At 42.3% G+C, this 20784-nt stretch overlaps 1 protein-coding gene across 39 annotated transcripts in view; it reads left to right on the top strand.

Annotated features, from left to right (window-relative positions):
• Nucleotides 1-20784, top strand: part of PTPRT (protein tyrosine phosphatase receptor type T) — a 716634-nt gene that overhangs the window by 658902 nt on the left and 36948 nt on the right. For all 39 annotated transcript variants that reach the window (XM_078393145.1, XM_078393157.1, XM_078393154.1 and 36 more), the window contains 4 exons: nt 12717-12753; nt 15415-15512; nt 18037-18153; nt 19398-19552. In XM_078393145.1, the coding sequence (XP_078249271.1) occupies nt 12717-12753; nt 15415-15512; nt 18037-18153; nt 19398-19552 (407 nt within the window). The remainder of the gene's footprint in view (nt 1-12716; nt 12754-15414; nt 15513-18036; nt 18154-19397; nt 19553-20784) is intronic.

The raw sequence follows: 20784 nt of genomic DNA on the forward strand, positions 1-20784 counted from the left end.
CCAATAATTGATTATTCTTCCTGCACTGCTTCTTCCATTGATTTTGCCTTTTACCTGTTTGATCAGTGGTAACAATCTGTCACAGATTGCTACAAATACCATCTCCATGTGCAGCTCTTGGAAACTTCTGTTTAAAATTTATAAGGGTCCAACCCTTGGATCTCTATCCTTCAGGATCAAGAGAAAAAGGAGAGCTTTGTTTCTTATGTCCAAATGGGAATGCCACTAGTTTGATGTTTTCTTGATAAATCAGAAATGCTGATCATGTGAGTCCTGTCTCAATAATTCACCTCTTGTGTGATAAGAGGCAGAATCAGTAGGAAATCAGTATAGTGTCAGGCCTGTGATTATTCTTGTGGACATTCTACATTTGGAGGGGTGGGAGATGGAACTTTGCTAGTGGCAGTCAAGATTGCTTTTGGGATGAACTGTGGAGCTGCTAAAAGAATGCAAAAGAGAAAATGTACAGGAGACATGTAAACTGTCTGGAAAGCATTTGAGAATTTTCTTTGGTTAAAATATTCCGCTGTAGTCCCTTCTTGACTATTGACACTTTGAAATATACAGTAATACTATGAATTTCCAAAACACTAGATTTATTCACATGATATCTTAAAGTTCATGAAATTAATATTCAATGTTTTCCTCCACCACTGTTATTTAATCTCTGCCCACCCCCTCCCGAAATAAAGAGACAGACACAGATGTTGGAGTTAACTAGGGCCACACTTTATTGCTTTTAACCTCCAATCACTCTCATCCTGCAGAGGAGCCTGGATGTCATGTGGATCCCTGGGGCAGGCTCTAGGGGTATCTCTTACCCCCTCTCCAATCCTAAGCGGGTGAGTCCCAAGCCCCTGGTCAGAGCTGTCCCCTGAACAGCTTGTACCCAGCTGGCCACAGACTGGGAAGAAAAATCTCCCTATCTGCCATCCATCCAATTGTCTAGAACTAAGACATGCTATGGATGGGACTATACCTTATTCATCTCCAAATCCCAGCAAGTGAAATGCTAGATCCTAGTTGCTGTGATGCTGGGTGCATTAGGACCCCATTTACTTTTTGGGAGCTCACTGAAACTCACCTTCTCTTCTGCACTACCTGATAGTTTGACCTATTTAAATGTGACTCAAACCTAGAATAGCCCTCAGAATCCCATGGGTAAACAGTGTGGAATAGGCAAAAATACGTCCGCCCACCTTTTATGTGCCAATCAGGTGAGACGGACCCAAAATTCCTATCCGGCCCCAAAGCGACCACCTCAGCCACACTGGACCCAGGGCGAGCAGGTTAACTCAAAAGAAAAAAGGGCTGGGTGGGGGCAGAAGAATCTTATAATTGCACCAACATTCAGCCCCAGCACAGACTTGTGGGAAGCGCCAATTGGTGCCTCTACTTGCCTATGTCAGATCAGGGGATGTGGGAAAAATAATTCCAAGCCAGCATTTGAATCCACGCCGACAGAGGTATACATTGCCCACCAGCTACAGAAATAGAGAGATGGACTCAAGTGTTAGACTTAACTAGAAACACACTTAGCTGATTTTAACCCCTCTATTGTGGGGTGGGTTGTGGGGGGGCATGTAATAAATGGTATGAGGGTTTGGTTAGGGCTGTCAGGCATGTGGGGCATGGAAGGGATGAGGGGAGTTCATAGTGGGATGCTTTTTGTCTATGTGGGGCAGAGGAGGCGTCATGTGGCATGGTGTGGGATTGGGAGGGGAAGATCTCCTGTAAGGGAGCCATACAGCTGGGAAGAAGGTGCCATATGTATGTATGAGAGGGGAGTTGGGTGGGTCTAGAGGTGATTTTTTTTTTGAAAAAGTAATAGTATGTCTCGATATGTGCATATGAAGAGCAATGATGGGGGATTGTGGGTAGGAGGAGAAGAGACATGTTCTGTTGGTTGCTGGAGGGAGGTAGGTGTGGGAAGGGCAGGACAATGTAATAGTGGATGAATTCAGATGTAGGGCTGAATGGGGGGTAAGGATTTTTATAAAGAGTGAGATGGAGATGACATGTGTGAAGTATATATGGGAGAGAGCAGGTCTGGATAGGACCTTGTGTTCCTCCCAAACTTTTACTTACCTCTTCTGCCAACAACCTATTTTGTTATTTAGTCGTTAAGTCATGTCTGACTCTTTGTGACCCATGGATCAGGGCACGTTAGGCCCTCCTGTCTTCCACTGCCTCCCAGAGTTGTGTCAAACTCATATTGCTAGCTTCGATGACACTGTACAACCATCTTGTCTTCTGCCATCCCCTTCTTCTCTTGCCTTCACATTTTCCCAACATCAGGGGCTTTTCCAGGGAGTCTTCTCTTCTAATGAGATGGCCAGTGTATTGGAGCCTCAGCTTCAGGATCTGTCCTTCCAGTGAGCACTCAGGGTTGATTTCCTTCAGAATGGATAGGTTTGTTTCCTTGCAGTCCAGGGGACTCTCAAGATCCTCCTCCAGCACCACAATTCAAAATCATCAATTCTTCAGTGGTCAGCCTTCTCTGTGGTCCAGCTCCCACTTCCATACATTGCGACTGGAATAACCATAGCTTTGACTATGTGGACCTTTGTCAGCAAGGTGATGTCTCTGCATTTTTAGATGCTGTCTAGGTTTGTCATCATTTTCCTCCCAAGAAGCAGACGTCTTTTAATTTCGTGGCTGCTGTCTCCATCTGCAGTGACCCTGGATACCTAAAAAGTAAAATCGTCACTACCTCCATATCTTCCCCTTCTATTTGCCATGAGGTGATGGGACCAGTGGCCATGATCTTGGTTTTTTTTTAATGTTGAGCTCCAGACCATTTTCGCACTATCCTCTTTCACCCTCATTAAGAGGTTCTTTAATTCCTTCTCACTTTCTGCCATCAGAGTGGTATCATCTGCATATCTGTGGTTGTTGATATTTCTTCCAGCAATCTTAATTCCGGATTGGGATTCATACAATCCAGCCTTTCACATTATGTATTCTGCATATAAGTTAAATAAGTTGGGGGACAATATACAGCCTTGTCGTACTCCTTTCCCAATTTTGAACCAGTCAGTTGTTCCATATCCAGTTCTAACTGTTGCTTCCTGTCCCACATATAGATTTCTCAGGAGATAGATAAGGTGGTCAGGCACTCCCATTTCTTTAAGGTCTTGCCATAGTTAGTTGTGGTCCACACAGTCAAAGGCTTTTGCATAGTCAATGAAGCAGAAGTAGATGTTTCTCTGGAACTCTCTGGCTCTCCCCATAATCCAGCACATGTTGGCAATTTGGTCTCTAGTTCCTCTGCCTTCTGGGAGTTCTCAGTCCACATACTGCTGAAGCCTACCTTGTAGGATTTTGAGCATAACCTTGCTAGCGTGTGAAATGAGTGCAATTGTAGTTGGAGCATTCTTTGGCACTGCCCCTCTTTGGGATTGGGATGTAGACTGATCTTTTCCAATCCTCTGGCCACTGCTGAGTTTTCCAAACTTGCTGGCATATTGAGTGCAGCACCTTAACAGCGTCATCTTTTAAGATTTTAAATAGTTCCACTGGGATGCCATCACCTCTACTGGCCTTGTTGTTACCCATGCTTTCTAAGGCCCACTTGACTTCACTCTCCAGGATATCTGGCTCAAGGTCAGCAACCACACTACAGCGGTGCCTCCACTTATGACCATAATCCATTCTAGAAGATGTGCATAACTCAAAATGGTCATAAGTAGAAGCACCATTTCCCATAGGAATATAGAAACCCCATTAATCTGCTCCGGCAGGAAAAAAAAATACCAATAAATAAATAAAATAAAAAAACACTGGGAGCCCCATAGGAATGCGCTGGGGCTGAAAAACAAACACAGCAGGACAAACAAACAAACAAAAAACACAGCCAGCTCCAGCAGAACGCAATGGGGCTGGGGGAAAAACACAGCCAGCCCCAGCGGAATGCAATGGAGTTGGAAAAAAACAAACCCTCACAAACAGGCAGCTCCAGCGGAACGCCATGGGGCCAGGGGAAAAACACAGCCAGCCCCAGCGGAATGCAATGGAGTTGGAAAAAAACAAACCCTCACAAACAGGCAGCTCCAGCGGAACGCCATGGGGCCAGGGGAAAAACACAGTGTCCCCATACACAGCCAGCCCTAGCGGAACACGATGGGGCTGGGTTAAAAAAAACACAATCCCCACATACACAGCCAGCCCCAGCGGAACACAATGGGGCTGGGGAAAAAACCACACCAAAACACAAAAAAAAACATCACAGCACAGGACGGAAGGCAGTAAAACTGGAAAAACTAAACCAAAACCAGTTTTGATCTCTTACCTCGTTGGCATCTTGGGCTGTATAATGGGGGAAGGTGGTAAAAAATAAACCAAAATTAGTTTTGATCTGTTACCTGATCGGTGTCTTTACCTGTATAAGGAGGGAAGGTAGTAAAAATTAAAAAAACTCATAATTAGGTTTGATCTCCTACCTGGTTGGTGTCTTGGCCTGTATAAGGAGGCAAGGTTTTGAATATGGAAAAAATAAACCAAAATTAGATTTGATCTCTTACCTGGTTGGTGTCTTTATCTGTATAAGGAGGGAAGGCAGTTAAAAAGAAAGAAAGGAACCAAAATTAATTTTCATCTCTTACCTTCTCAGTGTCTTTACCTGAATAAGGAGGGAAGGCAGTTAAAATGGAAAAATGAACAGAAATTGGTATTGATTCCTTACCTGCTCAGTGTCTTCACCTGCATAAGGAGGGAAGGTGGTAAAGATGGAAAAAAATAAGACGAAACCAGTTTTGATCTCTTACCTGGTTAGCGTCTTGGGCTGTATGTGGAGGGAAAGTGGTAAAAATGAAAAAACAAAACAAAATTAGGTTTGCTCTCTTACCTGGTTTGTGTCTTTATCTGTATAAGGAGGGAAGGCAGTTAAAAAGGGAGAAATGAACCAAAATTAGGTTTGATCTCTTACCTGGTCAGTGTCTTTACCTGTATAAGGAGGGAAGGTGGTAAAAATGCAAAAAATAAACCAAAAATAGTTTTAATCTCTTACCTTCTCAGTGTCTTTACTTGAATAAGGAGGGAAGGCAGTTAAAATGGGAAAAATGAATAGAAATTGGTTTTGATTCCTTACCTGGTCAATGTCTTCACCTGCATCAGGAGGGAAAGTGGTAAAAATGGGGAAAAAATAAACCAAAATTAGGTTTTATCTCCTACCTGGTCGGTGTCTTGGCCTGTATGAGAAGGGAAGGTAGTTAAAAAAAATAATTAAATCTAAATTTAATTTTGATCCCTTACCTGGTCAGTGCCTAACCATAAGATATGTTGTTTTACCTAGAAGATAGTTATGTGATATGCATTAACATTTATAAACCACTATCTCTTTAAATTTTGAGCAAATAATTAACATCATGAATATGGAAATAAATACAAGATAAATCAACCCAGGAAGAGAACTATTAAGCTGAACAAGTCAATAGATCCTGGCATATTAACACATTAAATGGGTAAATATTTCAGACAATAATCTGTAAAGAGGTCTGTTGTTCAATTCTGAACAACATAAACAAAACCTTTTTTCTAATTATGGTTACTAAGGAAGGAGATTAACCAAATACAATCTAATGAATGCTAGGGGTGAAATACACAGATTAATCATGCAGAGTGGGCAAATGTTTCAGAAATGAAACATCTCTGTTTCGTTTCCAACAACTACACCCATGGCTCCATCAGAAAGGGGGGCACCCAGAAAAGGATCCCTACAAATGCTGATCTTTCCCATCTGTGTGGGGTCTGTTATTGAAATCCAGCTTACATCTGACTGCCCCCTAACAAACCCATTTATGTCCATTTAAAAACAACAGCAACCTCTCAAAAGTACCATATCAACTGCCCTACCAGACCTCACCACCTTAAACCTATACTACCCAGGCAATGCCTTAATGTAGGTTCCAGAGCTATAGACAAAACAGGAAGCAATCCTTCCCGTTGATACAAAATACATCTCTATATCTTGAGAGATGTAGAGATGTACATCTGAGTACATCTTGGATCACAGTAATCCAAGTTTATGCACAAACCACCAATGCTGAGGAGACTGAAATTGACCAGTTTTATGAAGATTTACAACACCTTCTAGAACTGACACCAAAGAAAGATGTTCTTCTCATTATAGGGGATTGGAATGCTAAAGTAGGGAGTCAAGAGATAAAAGGAACAACAGGGACGTTTGGCCTTGGAGTTCAAAATGAAGCAGGGCAAACGCTAACAGAGTTTTGTCAAGAGAACAAACTGGTCATCACAAACACTCTTTTCCAACAACACAAGTGGCGACTCTACACATGGAAATCACCAGATGGGCAATACCAAAATCAGATTGATTATATTCCCTGCAGCCAAAGATGGAGAAGCTCTATACAGTCAGCAAAAACAAAACCTGGAGCTGATTGTGGCTATGATCATCAGCTTCTTATAGCAAAACTCAAGCTTAAATTGAGGAAAGTAGGAAAAACCACTGGGCTAGTCAGGTATAATCTAAATGAAATCCCTTATGAATACACAGTGGAAGTAAAGAACAGATTTAAGGAACTAGATTTGGTGGACAGAGTGCCTGAAGAACTTTGGATAGAGGCTCGTAACATTGTCCAGGAGGCAGCAACAAAAACCATCCCAAAGAAAGGGAAATGCAAGAAAGTAAAGTGGCTGTCCAATGAGGCCTTACAAACAGCATAGAAGAGAAGGGAAACAAAATGCATGGGAGATAGGGAAAGTTACAGAAAATTGAATGCAGACTTCCAAAGAATAGCAAGGAGAGAAAAAAGGGCCTTCTTAAATGAACAATGCAAAGAAATAGAGGAAAATAATAGAAAAGGAAAAACCAGAGATCTGTTCAAGAAAATTGGAGCTATTAAAGGAACATTTTGTGCAACATGATAAAGACCAAAAATGGTAGGGATCTAACAAAAGTAGAAGATATCAATAAGAGGTGGCAAGAATACACAGAGAAATTATACCAGAAAGATTTTGATATACTGGACAACCGAGATAGTGTGGTTGTTGACCTTGAGCCAGACATCCTGGAGAGTGAAGTCAAGTGGGCCTCAGAAAGCATGGCTAACAAAAAGGCCAGTGGAGGTGATGGCATTCCAGTGGAACTCTTTAAAATATTAAAAGATGACGCTGTTAAGGTGCTAAATTCAATATGCCAGCAAGTTTGGAAAACTCAACAATGGCTAGAAGATTGAAAAAGATCAGACTACATCCCAATCCCAAAGAAGGGCAGTGCCAAAGAATGCTCCAACGATGTGACCTCAGAGGTCATGTGACAACTACAATTGCACTCATTTCACACGCTAGCAAGGTTATGCTCAAAATCCTACAAGGTAGGTTTAGCAGTATGTGGACCAAAAACTCCCAGAAGTACAAGCTGGATTTCGAAGGGGCATGAATTTGACCCAACTCCGGGAGGCAGTGGAAGACAGGAGGGCCTGGCATACTCTGGTCCATGTGGTCCCGAAGAGTCATACATGACTAAATGAGTAAAAAACAACAACATAATCTCTACAAACTATGATCCTGAATGGCATAGCAAGTCCACAGTTAAGCCTGGATGAAAGATAAATGTAAGTAATTTTGAAAAGCCAAGGTCTCTCTTACTCACTCTGCTCCCAATGGTTGTTGGGACAGGAAAGCAGCAAGTGGGCAAAGACCAACTGTAAGGAACTTAAAGCACTGTTGCTCCAGCAATCATGTGACCTCAGAAGTCATGTGACACCTTCTCTCATTATGTCCTCAGCAGTATGTCAATAGTTATTTAAATGACTCTCACACTCTTAAGCCCAACCAGGCTGCTTGCAAGAGTGAAATAAACCTCTTGCCCTGTGGATCATAAATACTTCTGCATGGGCTGCTGTCTGGCTGTTTTGTTTTTCTTTTTCTTATAAGCTCATAAATGAGCATCCATTAACTATCTTAGTTAATGATGTGGAGCTACTTACTTACTTCTTTTTAGGTCAAGAGTCAAGAATGGAATATGAGAAGATGTTGGAGAACTAATTGCCATTCAAAGCACTATTTATGTCACAGAACCCTGGCCCAAATTCAGAAAATGTTAGCACTAAAATAAATCTTTCTTTCTTTTTCTTGTCCTGACTTAGGGCACAATCCTAACTAGCCAGGTTGGCCTTAGGCTGGCTGAATTAGACTCTCACAATTAAGAGGGAGATGACTGTTAAAGGTACAGTGTGCTATTTCCCCCAAATGCAAGTCCTGCTGCTGCCATGAAACCCATTGCAACAGCAGTTTGTGCCGTAGAAGGCTAAGTCCCTCCTAGTGCATCTGGTGCAGTCAGAGTGCCCCCATGACTTCTGTTTATTGTTCCATAGGATGGCCTCACATTACGCGCTCTTCCCCCTACCCTAGCTCATGATTAGTAGCAAGATTAGTGACTAGAGCTGTGTAAAGTTATACTTCAGGCAAGAATTGTTAGGCTGTGCTTTCCAGGGATCCTATAGTCTGTTGTCCATCTGACACAACTCTACACAATTCTACACAACTCTACACAGTTCAAGGCCTGGCCCTTTCACTGTCCATCTTCCTGCTCTCCTTCCTGGTTGGGTAATGTTGAGTTTGTACTTGGACTCTTCCTTCTGTTTTTACTCACAATTGGGCAGCTTGGGTCCTTTCTACAACACTAAATATATGGCTTATAATTGGAGGGCCAGCTTGAATTCCTGCAACTGTCAATCCACCTGCCCCTTACCTCCTGGTTCATGACTTGGGGGGGGCAATTTTAATCCCTCTCCTCTTGTCTCATGATTGGTGGGGCCAGGTTGTATCCATCCCAATGATATCTTGCCCACCCCCTACCTCCTGGCTATTGATTAGGGCACCAGCCTGTATCCATGCCAGTGTCTTTCCCGCCCCCTCAGCCTCATGAGTCATCGCATTCACACAGCTCATGATTGACAAACCATGCATGCCTTCCCACCCTTCCCATCATTATCAATGAAAACCTTCCCTAGGAGTATGGCCCTGAGCTACCTTGTCTAATAAAGAAATCTGACTCAGAGTTGTTGCACATAGCATTTTATTGAGCAGGTATCTCTCCTCAGAAGCACCCTTGTATCTTAGACAATGAGTAGACAGACAGCAGAGAGACATGTGCAAAGTGCTTTTGTGTAGCTGTGCTACAGCTGATGCATAGCTGTCTAACCAGACCAGCTGCAGGACCCGGGCAGTTCAGTAGCTGCAGTCACACATGGCTGGGTGCTTTTGGAGCTGCACCTGTAGCACAGCTGGCTGTTGATTCCAAATCCGGATCAAGATGAGTGTACTGGCAAAACTATCCTTGAGCCTTGTCAGGAATTCATTTGGGGATTCTGTGGGGTTTTTTAAACAATCTCATATACTCTATGAAGGTTTCACAGCCTTTGACACTCCTAGTTTGAGGCCATAAATTACAGCATTTCTTGCTTTTTCAGCAGGCAGGCCCCAGCAAGCTTATTAGGATTGGGATCAATAACTTGGGTTATGAGGGCTGCTGCTTCAGGCCAATCAACTGTTCCATTGCCATTGGCTATTTGTTGAACCCTATGAGTAATATACTAGGTGTAGGTCTTAGCAAGAGCCTGCCATTTCATTTCTCATCTTCACTTAGGAGGCTGCTCAGAAGAGTGGTGAATAGTAATGATCCGTTGGATCAAGTCCAGGTACTTCTGAAGGGCCTCTTGATATGGTGGAAGATCTTGTTTCCAGTTAAATAAATCAGCAGTGTGGAATGGGGTATGGGCCAGAACTAATTTATTTCCCATTGGAAGCTCCATTAAGGGGAGAACTTTCTCCACAGATTTAGGTGTAAAGTGATCTGGGGGCACTCCCTGCATGGTTTGTTTAGATCAAGGGTCCCCAACCTCCGGTCTGTGACCTGGTGCCGGACTCTGGGCTTCCTTCAACTGGGCCATGGACATGGATCTTCACCCCCACCTGCCTGCACAGGGGTGTGTGTCGCGCTTGTGGAGGGGCGTATCATGCTCACGGTGGGCGTGTCATGCTCGCGGGTGGGCGTGTTGTGCTTTCGCAGCTCCTCATTGGCTGGCGGGCGGGCCCCTAGTGGTGCCTGCTACTAGCCGCTTTGTTCTCTTGGACGGAACATTTGTTCCCACTTGTTGGCTGCGGCTCTTCAGCCCTGGTGGCGGCATAAACAAGCAGCTGTAGGAAAGGAAAAGGAAAGGAAGAGAGAGGGAGGGAACAAGTGATAGACCCTCAAGACCGATGGACGGATGGGCGCAAGCTCTCCATGGCAGGCTGTGAATAGAAACTGGGGGAGGGGAGTGTGTGTGAGAAGGCCGTTCTCTTGGCATCACCCCCTCCCACAGCACGTCTGGGCAGGGAGCGGAGGAGCGCCAGGTTGGAGGAAGGAGAAGCGCATGGCCAGGTTGTGAGTGAGGGCCCTACTTCACCCCAGGTGCAGAGAGGATGAGGTGACAGCAGCAGCTGTGGTGGCACCGGCGCCCAGAGAGGTGGCCCGATAAGGCCCTCAAGGTAAGGGCCCCATGTTGCCCCTTCCTTCCCTCCCTGGCACATCATTGGAGCGCTTCGGAGCACCTTGCCAGGTGACCTGTGAAGAGCAGGGGGGGGAGAGAGGGAGACCTAAAACCAGAAGCCCCAGTGGTGCCAAATCCCTGACCCACGAGCTCTGTCGCTTCAGATGGAGAACACTGCCCAGCAGGGAGAGGGCTCCCCTTCTGGATGCGCAGGTGCTTCAGGGGGGGGCAGGCGGGACCCAGCCCCTACGAGGCAGGGAGGGTTGGCAGCAGAGTTGCTCCTGTGCCTCTCAGGACCAGGGAGACAACTCTGAAGGAGGGAGTTTCTTGGAGCCCCTGATGAGGAAGCCCCACACTCGCCAAGTAGGTGCCGCTGTTGCTGCTCCCTCTCCCGGTTGGGCTGAAATTAGAAGCCAAGCAGATTTTGAGAGTGGGTGTGCGTGTTGCACTTGTGGGTGGGCGTGTTGTGCTTGTGTGCATGTGAGCGAGCATGACACACCCCTCTGCAACTGCAACACACCCACCCGTGAGCATGACATGCCTCTCCGCAAGCATGACACGCCCCTCCATGAGTGTGACATGTCCACCCGCAAGCATGGGGGTGCCCCCGCCCACAACCAGTCCGTGCACAGAGCTCACACCCCCAAATGGTCTGTGGTCCCAAAAAGACCGGGGATCGCTGTGTTAGAGGAATCACAAATGGAGTAGACCCATTTGAATCAATGGAACTTATAGAGCAGCCAGCTCACCAAATCCTCACAGATTCGATGGACCTACACCAATGTGACTTACTATGCTAACCAACAGGATTTGATCCAATGTATCATTATGGCTGTGAGTGGGACATGCTCGCAAATAAATGTAGCAAGGAACAAAGCCCAGGGTTTTAAGCCCTCTACCTATGTGTATCGTGTGTTCAATGAATGTGGGATAATGGAAAGAATAGTGCAGACATCACTTTAAATACCCACCATCTCACTAATATAGACCTACAGGATTTATGAGAAATGAAAGGTCTGTTAAGTGTTAGCAAAGTATTTAGCAACATTCTCATTTCTTGTGTAAGCCTCTTTAATCTTTAATTATATCACAATGTTTAAAAAAGATTTTTCAATTAAGGAAAAAGAAAGCCATATGTAACATAGTACAACCCACATGGTGTTAAAATTCACTGATTCATTTTTGACAAGAAACAGATGTGTGTTTGTCAGAGGAAAGGATACAGATTTCTTCACGTTTATACAGTTAAAGAACAAAATAATAAGGGGTTAGTCAGCTAATCTGGAAATTCAAAGGCTTCTTTCTTTCTTTCTTTCTTTCTTTCTTTCTTTCTTTCTTTCTTTCTTTCTTTCTTTCTTTCTTTCTTTCTTTCTTTCTTTCTTTCTTTCTTGGTCTGTCCATCGTCACATTCTTTCTTCTCCCTCCACTATTGCTTGGACAGAAGAGAAAAAGTTCAAATATTATAGGATAAATCATAGCAGTTCCTGGCACAAATTATTTCTCTGAAAATCCACATTATGCATTCTTGTTGGAAGGCTGCTAGACAACTGAAGAAGGGCCCTTCAAAAGTGTATCACCAGTGTATCTGAGCTTCAATAAGGGCTTTGAGATCTTAAGGGCAGTGGTCGCTCAAACTCCCCTGCTACAGAAGGAGAGATATAATTGACCCCTGTCTTTGGAACTTTCCCTCACTGAGCTTGCGCCTGCCACTCAACACATGCTATCCCACAACTTCCAGTTGATATCCGGCAGATAGGGAAGACAAGCAAGTGAGTGAATGAGTGATGATGTCAGGAGGGAGTGAGGCTGGAGAGATATGTGCTGAATGAGGAGTGAAGTAGATTCCTTAGGCTGGGAATTTGGAGAGTGGGCAATATTGTTGGGACCCTGTGGGGTGGGGGGAAAGATGCAGTTCACTGTTCCTGGGGGCCTTCTACCTGAGGTGGCTGCCTGAATCTATCCAAGAAGGTCCACAATTCTTTTCTAACTAAGATATAATAATTTGAGCCAGAAAATAACTGCCAGTTTATCTTTCTTCCCCTCCCTGCTGAGCACTCCAAACCAAGTAGTAGACTTGCTAAACCATTGGTGGAAGGAGTGAGTTCCTACCATTCCAAAGTTTCACTGATTTTTTAGATTGTGCAGTTGAAATATATGGTACCAAACAAGATTCCAAAATAGTGAATGGATGTCTGTTTTTTCTTCTTTTCTTTCCAGGGATACCATCGACCTCACCATTATATTGCAACTCAAGGTCAGTATGATATTGTTAGGCAGTTGTCCAAATGCCACAATATAAATAAATAAATAAATATAAATATAAATATATATTTATCTTCATGTAAACACGAATGCACAACCCACTTAGACATTTAATATGCTCGGGTACTTTTAAAAGAAAATTATAATGTACAGACATGGGCAAATCATTCTGTTTTCTTCCTCTGTCAGTTTTTGAATCTGTTCAATCTAGGGATGTGAACAAATTTCACAAATTTTCTTGTTCACATCAAGATTAGACCATCCTAACACATCATGCTGGTCTATAGAAAATTCATTAACCCCCTGCAAGATTTCTTGCTTTCAGCATAGGACTGAGAAAGCACCTTATCTATTTATTTTTTGTTAAAAATATCAATATCAACATTGTTTACAAAATGCCTCTGCACAACACTAGGCTTGTTTCCCTTTGTGACTCTAAGCACACATGGAAAGAGTGCTGATAGTTCAAAAAGATGTGAAGAAACCCTCCAGTGCTTCTGCTTTTTGAAAGGCCATGCAACGAGGCAGCAGCTTTATAGTTTATTGTTGGAACAAAAATAAATATTTGTTTTTGGAGCATTTCCCTATTTCCCTAGGCTAGAGTTCTCTGTCAAAAGCCCCCCCCCCCCACATCCTGCAAGATTTCTCAGCTCCTACCATGTCTGCTCTCATGCTTTTCTCTCTATCTTGTTTCTCACTATTTTTCTGATTTCCTGTGCCAAATAAAAATGAATGAATGAATGAATGAATGAATGAATGAAGTGTTCGAGCTTTCAAATAGCCTATTTTCAAGCCTACCCAAGACAGAAGTGTGTTCCGCATAGGAGAGAACTTTTTTCCTGAAAGGTACCTAAAGGGTAACCCTGATAGGATTTCAGAGAAACTGGGAAGATTTTCCTTGCCAAAAATAATGTAATACAGGCTTTCAAATATTCCATTTCCTAGCTAATGGCACACAGATATGTATCCTATCACAGGATAAGTCTTTTGTTGTGCAGAGAACTGGTTACTTTGGGAATGTTTTTATCAGATTTAGCAATGTTGGTGAAGAATATCTGTGTTGCACAGATATGTATTTGAAGGATGTGCAATTACATCTGTCAATATGCGTGACAGATTTTTACTCTTTTTATGATAGAAACATTTTTGTTGGGTTTTTTTGTTTTTGATAGATAAAATTATTTTCTATGAGGTGATGCCTCTTTATACACAAAATGTCAAACCAAAGCCTTGTGCATAAAAGATACCATCATGTGCAGGAAAGTCTTGAGTTTTGTATATGCTTTCATTTCAAAAATTTCAAGAACTCTTTGGAGAAGTGTCTGGCAGCAGGGATCCCCAAAGGGATTTTTTTTAAAAAAAATGCATTATTTTTAATTGAGCCATGATTGAGATCTACATAATCTGAAGATCCTGGGTTTGTGTCTCAGAGAAGATACCCTAAACTATGTGTGTTAGGTGCTGTCAAGTTGGAAATGATTAGAGTGATTCTATTAAGTTTTTCAAGGTAAGTGATTTAAAAGAGTGGTTTTATGAGTTCCATCATCCCACGATTGAGTTTTCATGGCCAAGCAGGGAATCATACCCAGGTCTCCAGAGTTCTCACTAGGGTATCATCACTCTAAAATACCATCAAATAATTGAGGAGAATGATAAGAATTGTACTTCTATTATCCACTCTGGTCATGAAGCATTTATATGTGCTGGTGACTAATAACTATTCTACCCAGACCTTGCACAGGAAATATAGTCTATACTTTGACTAAGGAGTAGCTTAGCTTCCATACTTCTCCATAGTATTGCTCCAAACTGATTTGAAATTGTGCACATTTTTATCATTTACAGCATGTATTGCATTGCTCCCATTTTTAATCTCTGTTGCCTCTTTGATTCAAGGATTCTTGCTCCTGAGCCAAGGAGTTAAATCTTAGGAGACTTACAGCCTGTCCAATCTTAAAAGTTCAGTCTATTTTAACAAGTAACCATCAGCAAAAAAGGGACGTGGTGGCGCTGCGGGTTAAACCGCAGAAGCCTGTGCTGCAGGGTCAGAAGACCAAGCAGTCATAAGATCGAATCCACGTGACGGAGTGAGCACCCGTTGCTTGTCCCAGCTCCCGCCAACCTAGCGGTTCGAAAGCATGCAAATGCAAGTAGATAAATAGGGACCACCTCGGTGGGAAGGTAACAGCGTTCCGTGTCTAAGTCGCACTGGCCATGTGACCACGGAAGATTGTCTTCGGACAAACCCTGGCTCTATGGCTTGGAAACATGGATGAGCACCGCCCCCTAGAGTCGAACACGACTGGACAAAAATTGTCAAGGGGAACCTTTACCTTTACCTTTACCTTTAACCACCAGCAAAGGCAGAACAAAGAACTACAGTATTTTGCATCTCAATGAATTGTTCTAAAAAAATTCATACCCTAGTCCTATGCCAGAAAGATATGGGCCAGCTATTAAAGGGGAAGAATGAACACAAATGGACAAAGTCTTTTTTCCATGCCGAACAGTGCTTTCAGAGAACCATATATCATAACGATATGCCAGTGTGGAGTGACTCTTAGCATTTCGGGTCTGGCAGAGCAAATAAAGAATTGCTAGTATTAAATCGTCTCATGGGTGTTGTTTCTCTCTTACTTTCTTTGCCCATCAGGACCAATGCAAGAAACGGTGAAGGATTTTTGGAGAATGATCTGGCAGGAGAACTCCGCAAGTGTTGTCATGGTCACCAACCTGGTAGAAGTTGGCAGGGTATGGCGATGATTGCCCAAAGCTTTCAGTAACATGTTATGACCCATATTGATCTCATATTTCATTACTAAGGCAGGTTTATCCTGTTTCTGCACTAAGGTGTCTTTTTAAGTGAAACTTTCACAAACAAAAAATTGCCAGCAAAACTCACTTATTTATTATTTGTTCTCAAGGGATGCATTTCTAAATGTGTTTTACACTGAAACATGCATTTTTGTTGAGTGGAGAATTCAAAATTCAGAGAAGTGCAAAACATGAAACATAACTACATTGTAGTCTGCAGATTTTTCAGGAGGTGCAGATTAGTTCACTTCACATCCACATTTGCACCATCTGAATTCCACATGTATTGCTACCTTGTGCCTTATGTTACCACCATTTCAACATTTTCAAACTGTTGCAGAGGTATCATAATCTTTGGTTCACTGCCCGGTAACCTTTAAGGGGAAAAAAGGCTCCATGTAGTTAGATCTACAATGGCAGCACTTTTAAGCAACTGCCATGCAACAGTCATTTTTCACCTTACCTGCTTATCTTTTCAGGAAAGTCTTTTGCTCATGTTATCTTAATTACCTCAGTAAATCATTGTCTTCAAATCTGATAAATGGAGAGATGGATTCAAATGGCCTACATTTTCCTACTGTACTATAGCTTCTGCACAATAACTACGCGGATTTAAGAATACCACAATATGTTATGCTTGCAAGAGGGAATTTGCTACGAGTGTTCTGTGGGTTAAACTAACCACTTGAAAGAAACAATTCCACAAGATTCTTATCATGTCAAGTGATTGCCAAGCCCATTGCACAATGGAAGAAGTGGACCATCAGAATTAATCATTCACTGAACAGTTGAATGAATGGTTTGCAATGGTCAACATGCTCCATCTGTTTCTCAGTTGAAAGGGAAATGATCTATTTTTAAAATAGGGAATAGTATTGGCAGGATAATAGGGTTCGTTGCCTGCAACATGTTCAACAAATCATACTACAGGCACATTTGATAAGCTCAAATATGCATTTTATCTGTTAGGTGGAATTAATCCAAATGTATACATTATTGAGTAGCATGGGGGAAAGTGCAGGATGGATGGTTTCATACAGGACATGGAAACGTGTAATGCACATGTGTTGAGGGGGGGCACTACAGGTTTTGGTTCATGTAGAGAGGCTGTCCAGATACAATGTTCCCTTCTTCATACTTTCACTTTTGCATGTAAAGAAAGATGACATGGAGGAATCAGCAGACTCTCCTCATCACATGTGGTTTACACATACTTATAGAACAGCTGACTATGGTCTCAGAGGGAAAAAATTAGCAAAAAATGTGAGAAATACTATGGGCTTGTGGTAGCTAATTCACATTTCCCCCGTTGATCACATGACACAAAGGGAAATGCAGATCAACACAGAATCCCCCACTTCCAATTTGTAGTTTTTCCTCTCCATGAGGGAACCTTCTGCTTTTTAAAAATGCATCCTTTTGGATGAGTTCAGATGTGGAATTCCTTGAACTGATGCTGAAGAGAGAATGAGCTGAGCATATGTGTGCACACATGCATGCACATAGAGAGAGACAGAGAAAGTGGAACTTTGCCAAAGCATTTTGCCCCTCATCTCTTTCCCAAGATACATCTCCCCCCCTCTTTTAAAAAAATATCTCTCCTCCATGGGCAACACTTCTGGATTTTGCTTTTGTTTTACAGGTTAAGAATGAAACTTGTATCCCTGGGTTAGAGTTATTTTTAAAGAAGATACTGTAATGAGATCACTATGTGAGGAAATTGAAGTAGAAGTCTTATTACCATTTGAAAAGCAGTTCTTTGTAATGCCACCACCTGCTGGGCCACAGAGAGAACTGCAAGCAAAAAACAAAAAAATGCATTCTCCTGTGTTCTATGTCACCACTTAATTCGATAAACCCAAATTCCTTTTGGACTATCTCAGAGTGAGTAAATGTGAATGAATTTACATGTCGCTTGCTGTGTAGTAGCACACTTATCCAGTAGGATTCCATTGAAATAAAAGAGCCCCTTGTGGTCATTACACAATACAATTGCAGGAGTATGTGACACCTGTATAGATCACTAAAAAAATCACACAATTGTTAGCTTTCATGCATCAGGATGTCCACTTCATCTGGTGCAAGTGTGATGAAGTTGACATCCACAAAAGGTAGCAATTGTGTGATTCCTTTAGTGGTCTATAAAGCTATCACCTATTCCTGTATTTGTATTCAATAGAATTTATGTATAAAAACTAGATGAGAAGCTACTTAACTGGGGGTCTCATTAGTGTCTGTTACATACAGTATTTGTGATGTGTGCAGAGATTCAGTGTTGCCTTTGACTGATGTAAGATAAGAGTGAAGCTCAGTGCCAAATATGAGGGTAATGCACATATCTAATTTAGTTCTATTGCAGGCATACACATTTTATGATCTTATGCAGAGAAGACATATAGTGTAGAAGTTTGTAGTTGTGCATCTTTTACTAGCATCTCCTGTATGATCTTTCATCTCTTAGGTGAAATGTGTCAGATACTGGCCAGATGATACAGAAGTCTATGGAGACATCAAAGTCACCTTAATTGAAACAGAACCATTGGCAGAGTATGTCATACGTACTTTTACAGTCCAAAAGGTAAGGGGGGGGCTTGGTTCTTCTTTCACCCTGAGATAATTTGACCTTGCAGTAGGTCAGGCTCTTCCCATATTTCATTCTGATTTATGATGGCGAGTACAGATGGACCATATTTGGAAATGGCCGATTCTGTTTCTTCAGGTGGAAAGCAAGGCATCTGCACAGGAGATGTTTACATGCAAATACTAGATGTGAGTAAGAACCCCATTTTTAAAAGGTTCTTTCTTGCATGTAGAGTGAACAGAAGCAGGAATGTCCACTTTGCAGACATGTCTGTTGCCACATGGAGAAAGCCAAAGAGAGGAGGGGCTGCCTGCTCGCCTCCAAACATGCCAAGTATATTCATGTGAGTAACAACTAAATAGTCCTTCTCTCTTTTGAATCTTAAAAGCAAGGGGGTGGAAGTCATAGAAAGGAGGATAGAAACAGTATGGAGTGACAATGATCTTAAGGCAAAAGCATTATCCCACACTGCTTTTATCACACATACTTCTCCTAGGCTGGATGGAAGGCGAGAGACAGTAGGAATTTTTCAGTTGTTACTCATCATGATATTTCTTAAATTAGTTTTGATTCTTGTATCTTTTAATGGTCATGATACCTCACTAAAGGGAGCAGATACCTAGCTTAATAGTACACCATGGAAGTGAAAGGAGCACCTTTATATAATTTCCTTTTTTAATTTACTTGATACTGAATAGAATGTTCTCTGGTTAAATCTTTGTTGAGCTTTCATCATTATTCTGTATGTGAAGCCTTAATCAGTTTGCTAACATTCATTTGCTTCTCCATGCAAAGCCGTGATTGGCGTGCAATTGCTTGTGCTGTTGTTCATCCTTTCCCATTCTAATAGTTTCTGTTCTTCAACCTCTTTTTTTAAATGATAACTGGAAATATGTTACTATATTAGAATCAGAAGTTGGGAAAGTCAGAATGGATAAATCTGGTGGTTTTAATCCTTGCCTTCCCCTGCAGTGCCTGTTGTGCACTGCAGGTACACAATCAGAACTTCTCCATGTTCTGTTTCATGTTCCAAATAATGTATCTGTCCCACCCCCTCAAAATGCCAGAAATACGATTGTGCAATTTGCTTTGGATATACTGTAGTTGGATTTAAAAGATACATGTAACCCCCTCCTACATATGGAACTGGGTAGGGGGCAGGGAATGAATAACAGAATTGTTAGCATTGTTGTTGTTGCTGCTGCTATGGTGGAAAATAGAGGATTTCTTATCTTCCTTAGAAAGGCTACCATGAAATCCGAGAGATTCGACAGTTCCACTTCACCAGTTGGCCGGATCATGGGGTTCCTTGTTATGCCACAGGCCTCTTGGGCTTTGTTCGACAAGTGAAGTTCCTCAATCCGCCAGAGGCAGGACCTATTGTTGTGCACTGCAGGTATACAATTTGTTTCTGTCTGTCATTTCTTCTCATCTGTTTTCTACTGTGGTGTTTGTTTCCTTCACTCAGTAGGCATTCCACTAGCTTGTGCTAGAGAGTCACACAAGAATGAATATTCTGTTATCTAAGACCCTGCTTTACAACAGGATCCAACATATACCAACTAAAATTATTTCAAATGTTAGTCCTGTTGCAAAATACTATCCTAGAGAAGAACAAGTAGGCTTGCTGTGCTCCACTAGTGTAAGTGCTGCCACAAACAGTCAGTTGCAAAGCTTTTGAATGAGCGTAGTTCACCAGATTCACCAACATGTTATGAACTGGTGCAGCCAGATGTTCAACTGAAAATGCAAATTACTTGGACTTTCAAAAGGCTTTTGAGCAAGTTCTCCACCAAAGGTTCCTGATCCAACTTTGTATTTGTGGATAAAATAGACTGGTAGCTGGTTAAAGATCAGGAAAAAGTGAATTATCAGTTTATATGATGAAGGCAGATAGATACATCAGCTTGCAGCTGTGACATTATTAGCAAACTGTGTTCCTTTGATGGAGGCTGCTGACTTTACTTGGAATGAGAAGCCAGTAAGAAAATGTATATATTCATATTGTAGATTAAGACTCTTCCTACCCCTATCCCTTTCCAACTGCTATGGTTCCTGCCATACAGTAACAGCTGGTGCATCTTACTGGTGTAATTCACCACTAGTCATGTTGTTGTTACATGCCATCACTTTGCATCTGACTTATGTTGACTCCAAGAATTAATGCCTTTAGAATGTCCTATCATTAACTACACTGCTGAGCCTGGCAACCCAAAGGCTATGACTTCTTTGTCTTGTCCAGTGAGTCTTGTCTTCTCTGAATATGTCCAAATACAACAGTTTCTTCTTCGTGGCCTCTGTGAATGCACACAAATGGCTTTTACAGCGCCTGCGTAGGACTCCTCTGAATATTCTAGAGCCTAAAAAGACATAATTAGTAGGATGTTGCCCCGTGGCGCGCATGCTCCGCCCGCCCGAAATACCTCAGTTCCTTTTAGCCGCTGCTGACTTCGGACACCTTTAGTGACTATTAGAGCTATTCCTATCCTAATCATTCAGGTTTTTTCATTTACGATTTCTGATCATGGACTTCATTCCTAACCAACGGCATACTATCTTGGACTGTTTTACTTTTACAGCTTTGGATATCGGACGTTTTCCCTGTGAGTTCTTTTATTCCCTTCCCCC

Source organism: Pogona vitticeps, chromosome 4, assembly GCF_051106095.1.
Source record: "Pogona vitticeps strain Pit_001003342236 chromosome 4, PviZW2.1, whole genome shotgun sequence".
Taxonomy (NCBI): Eukaryota; Metazoa; Chordata; class Lepidosauria; order Squamata; family Agamidae; genus Pogona; species Pogona vitticeps.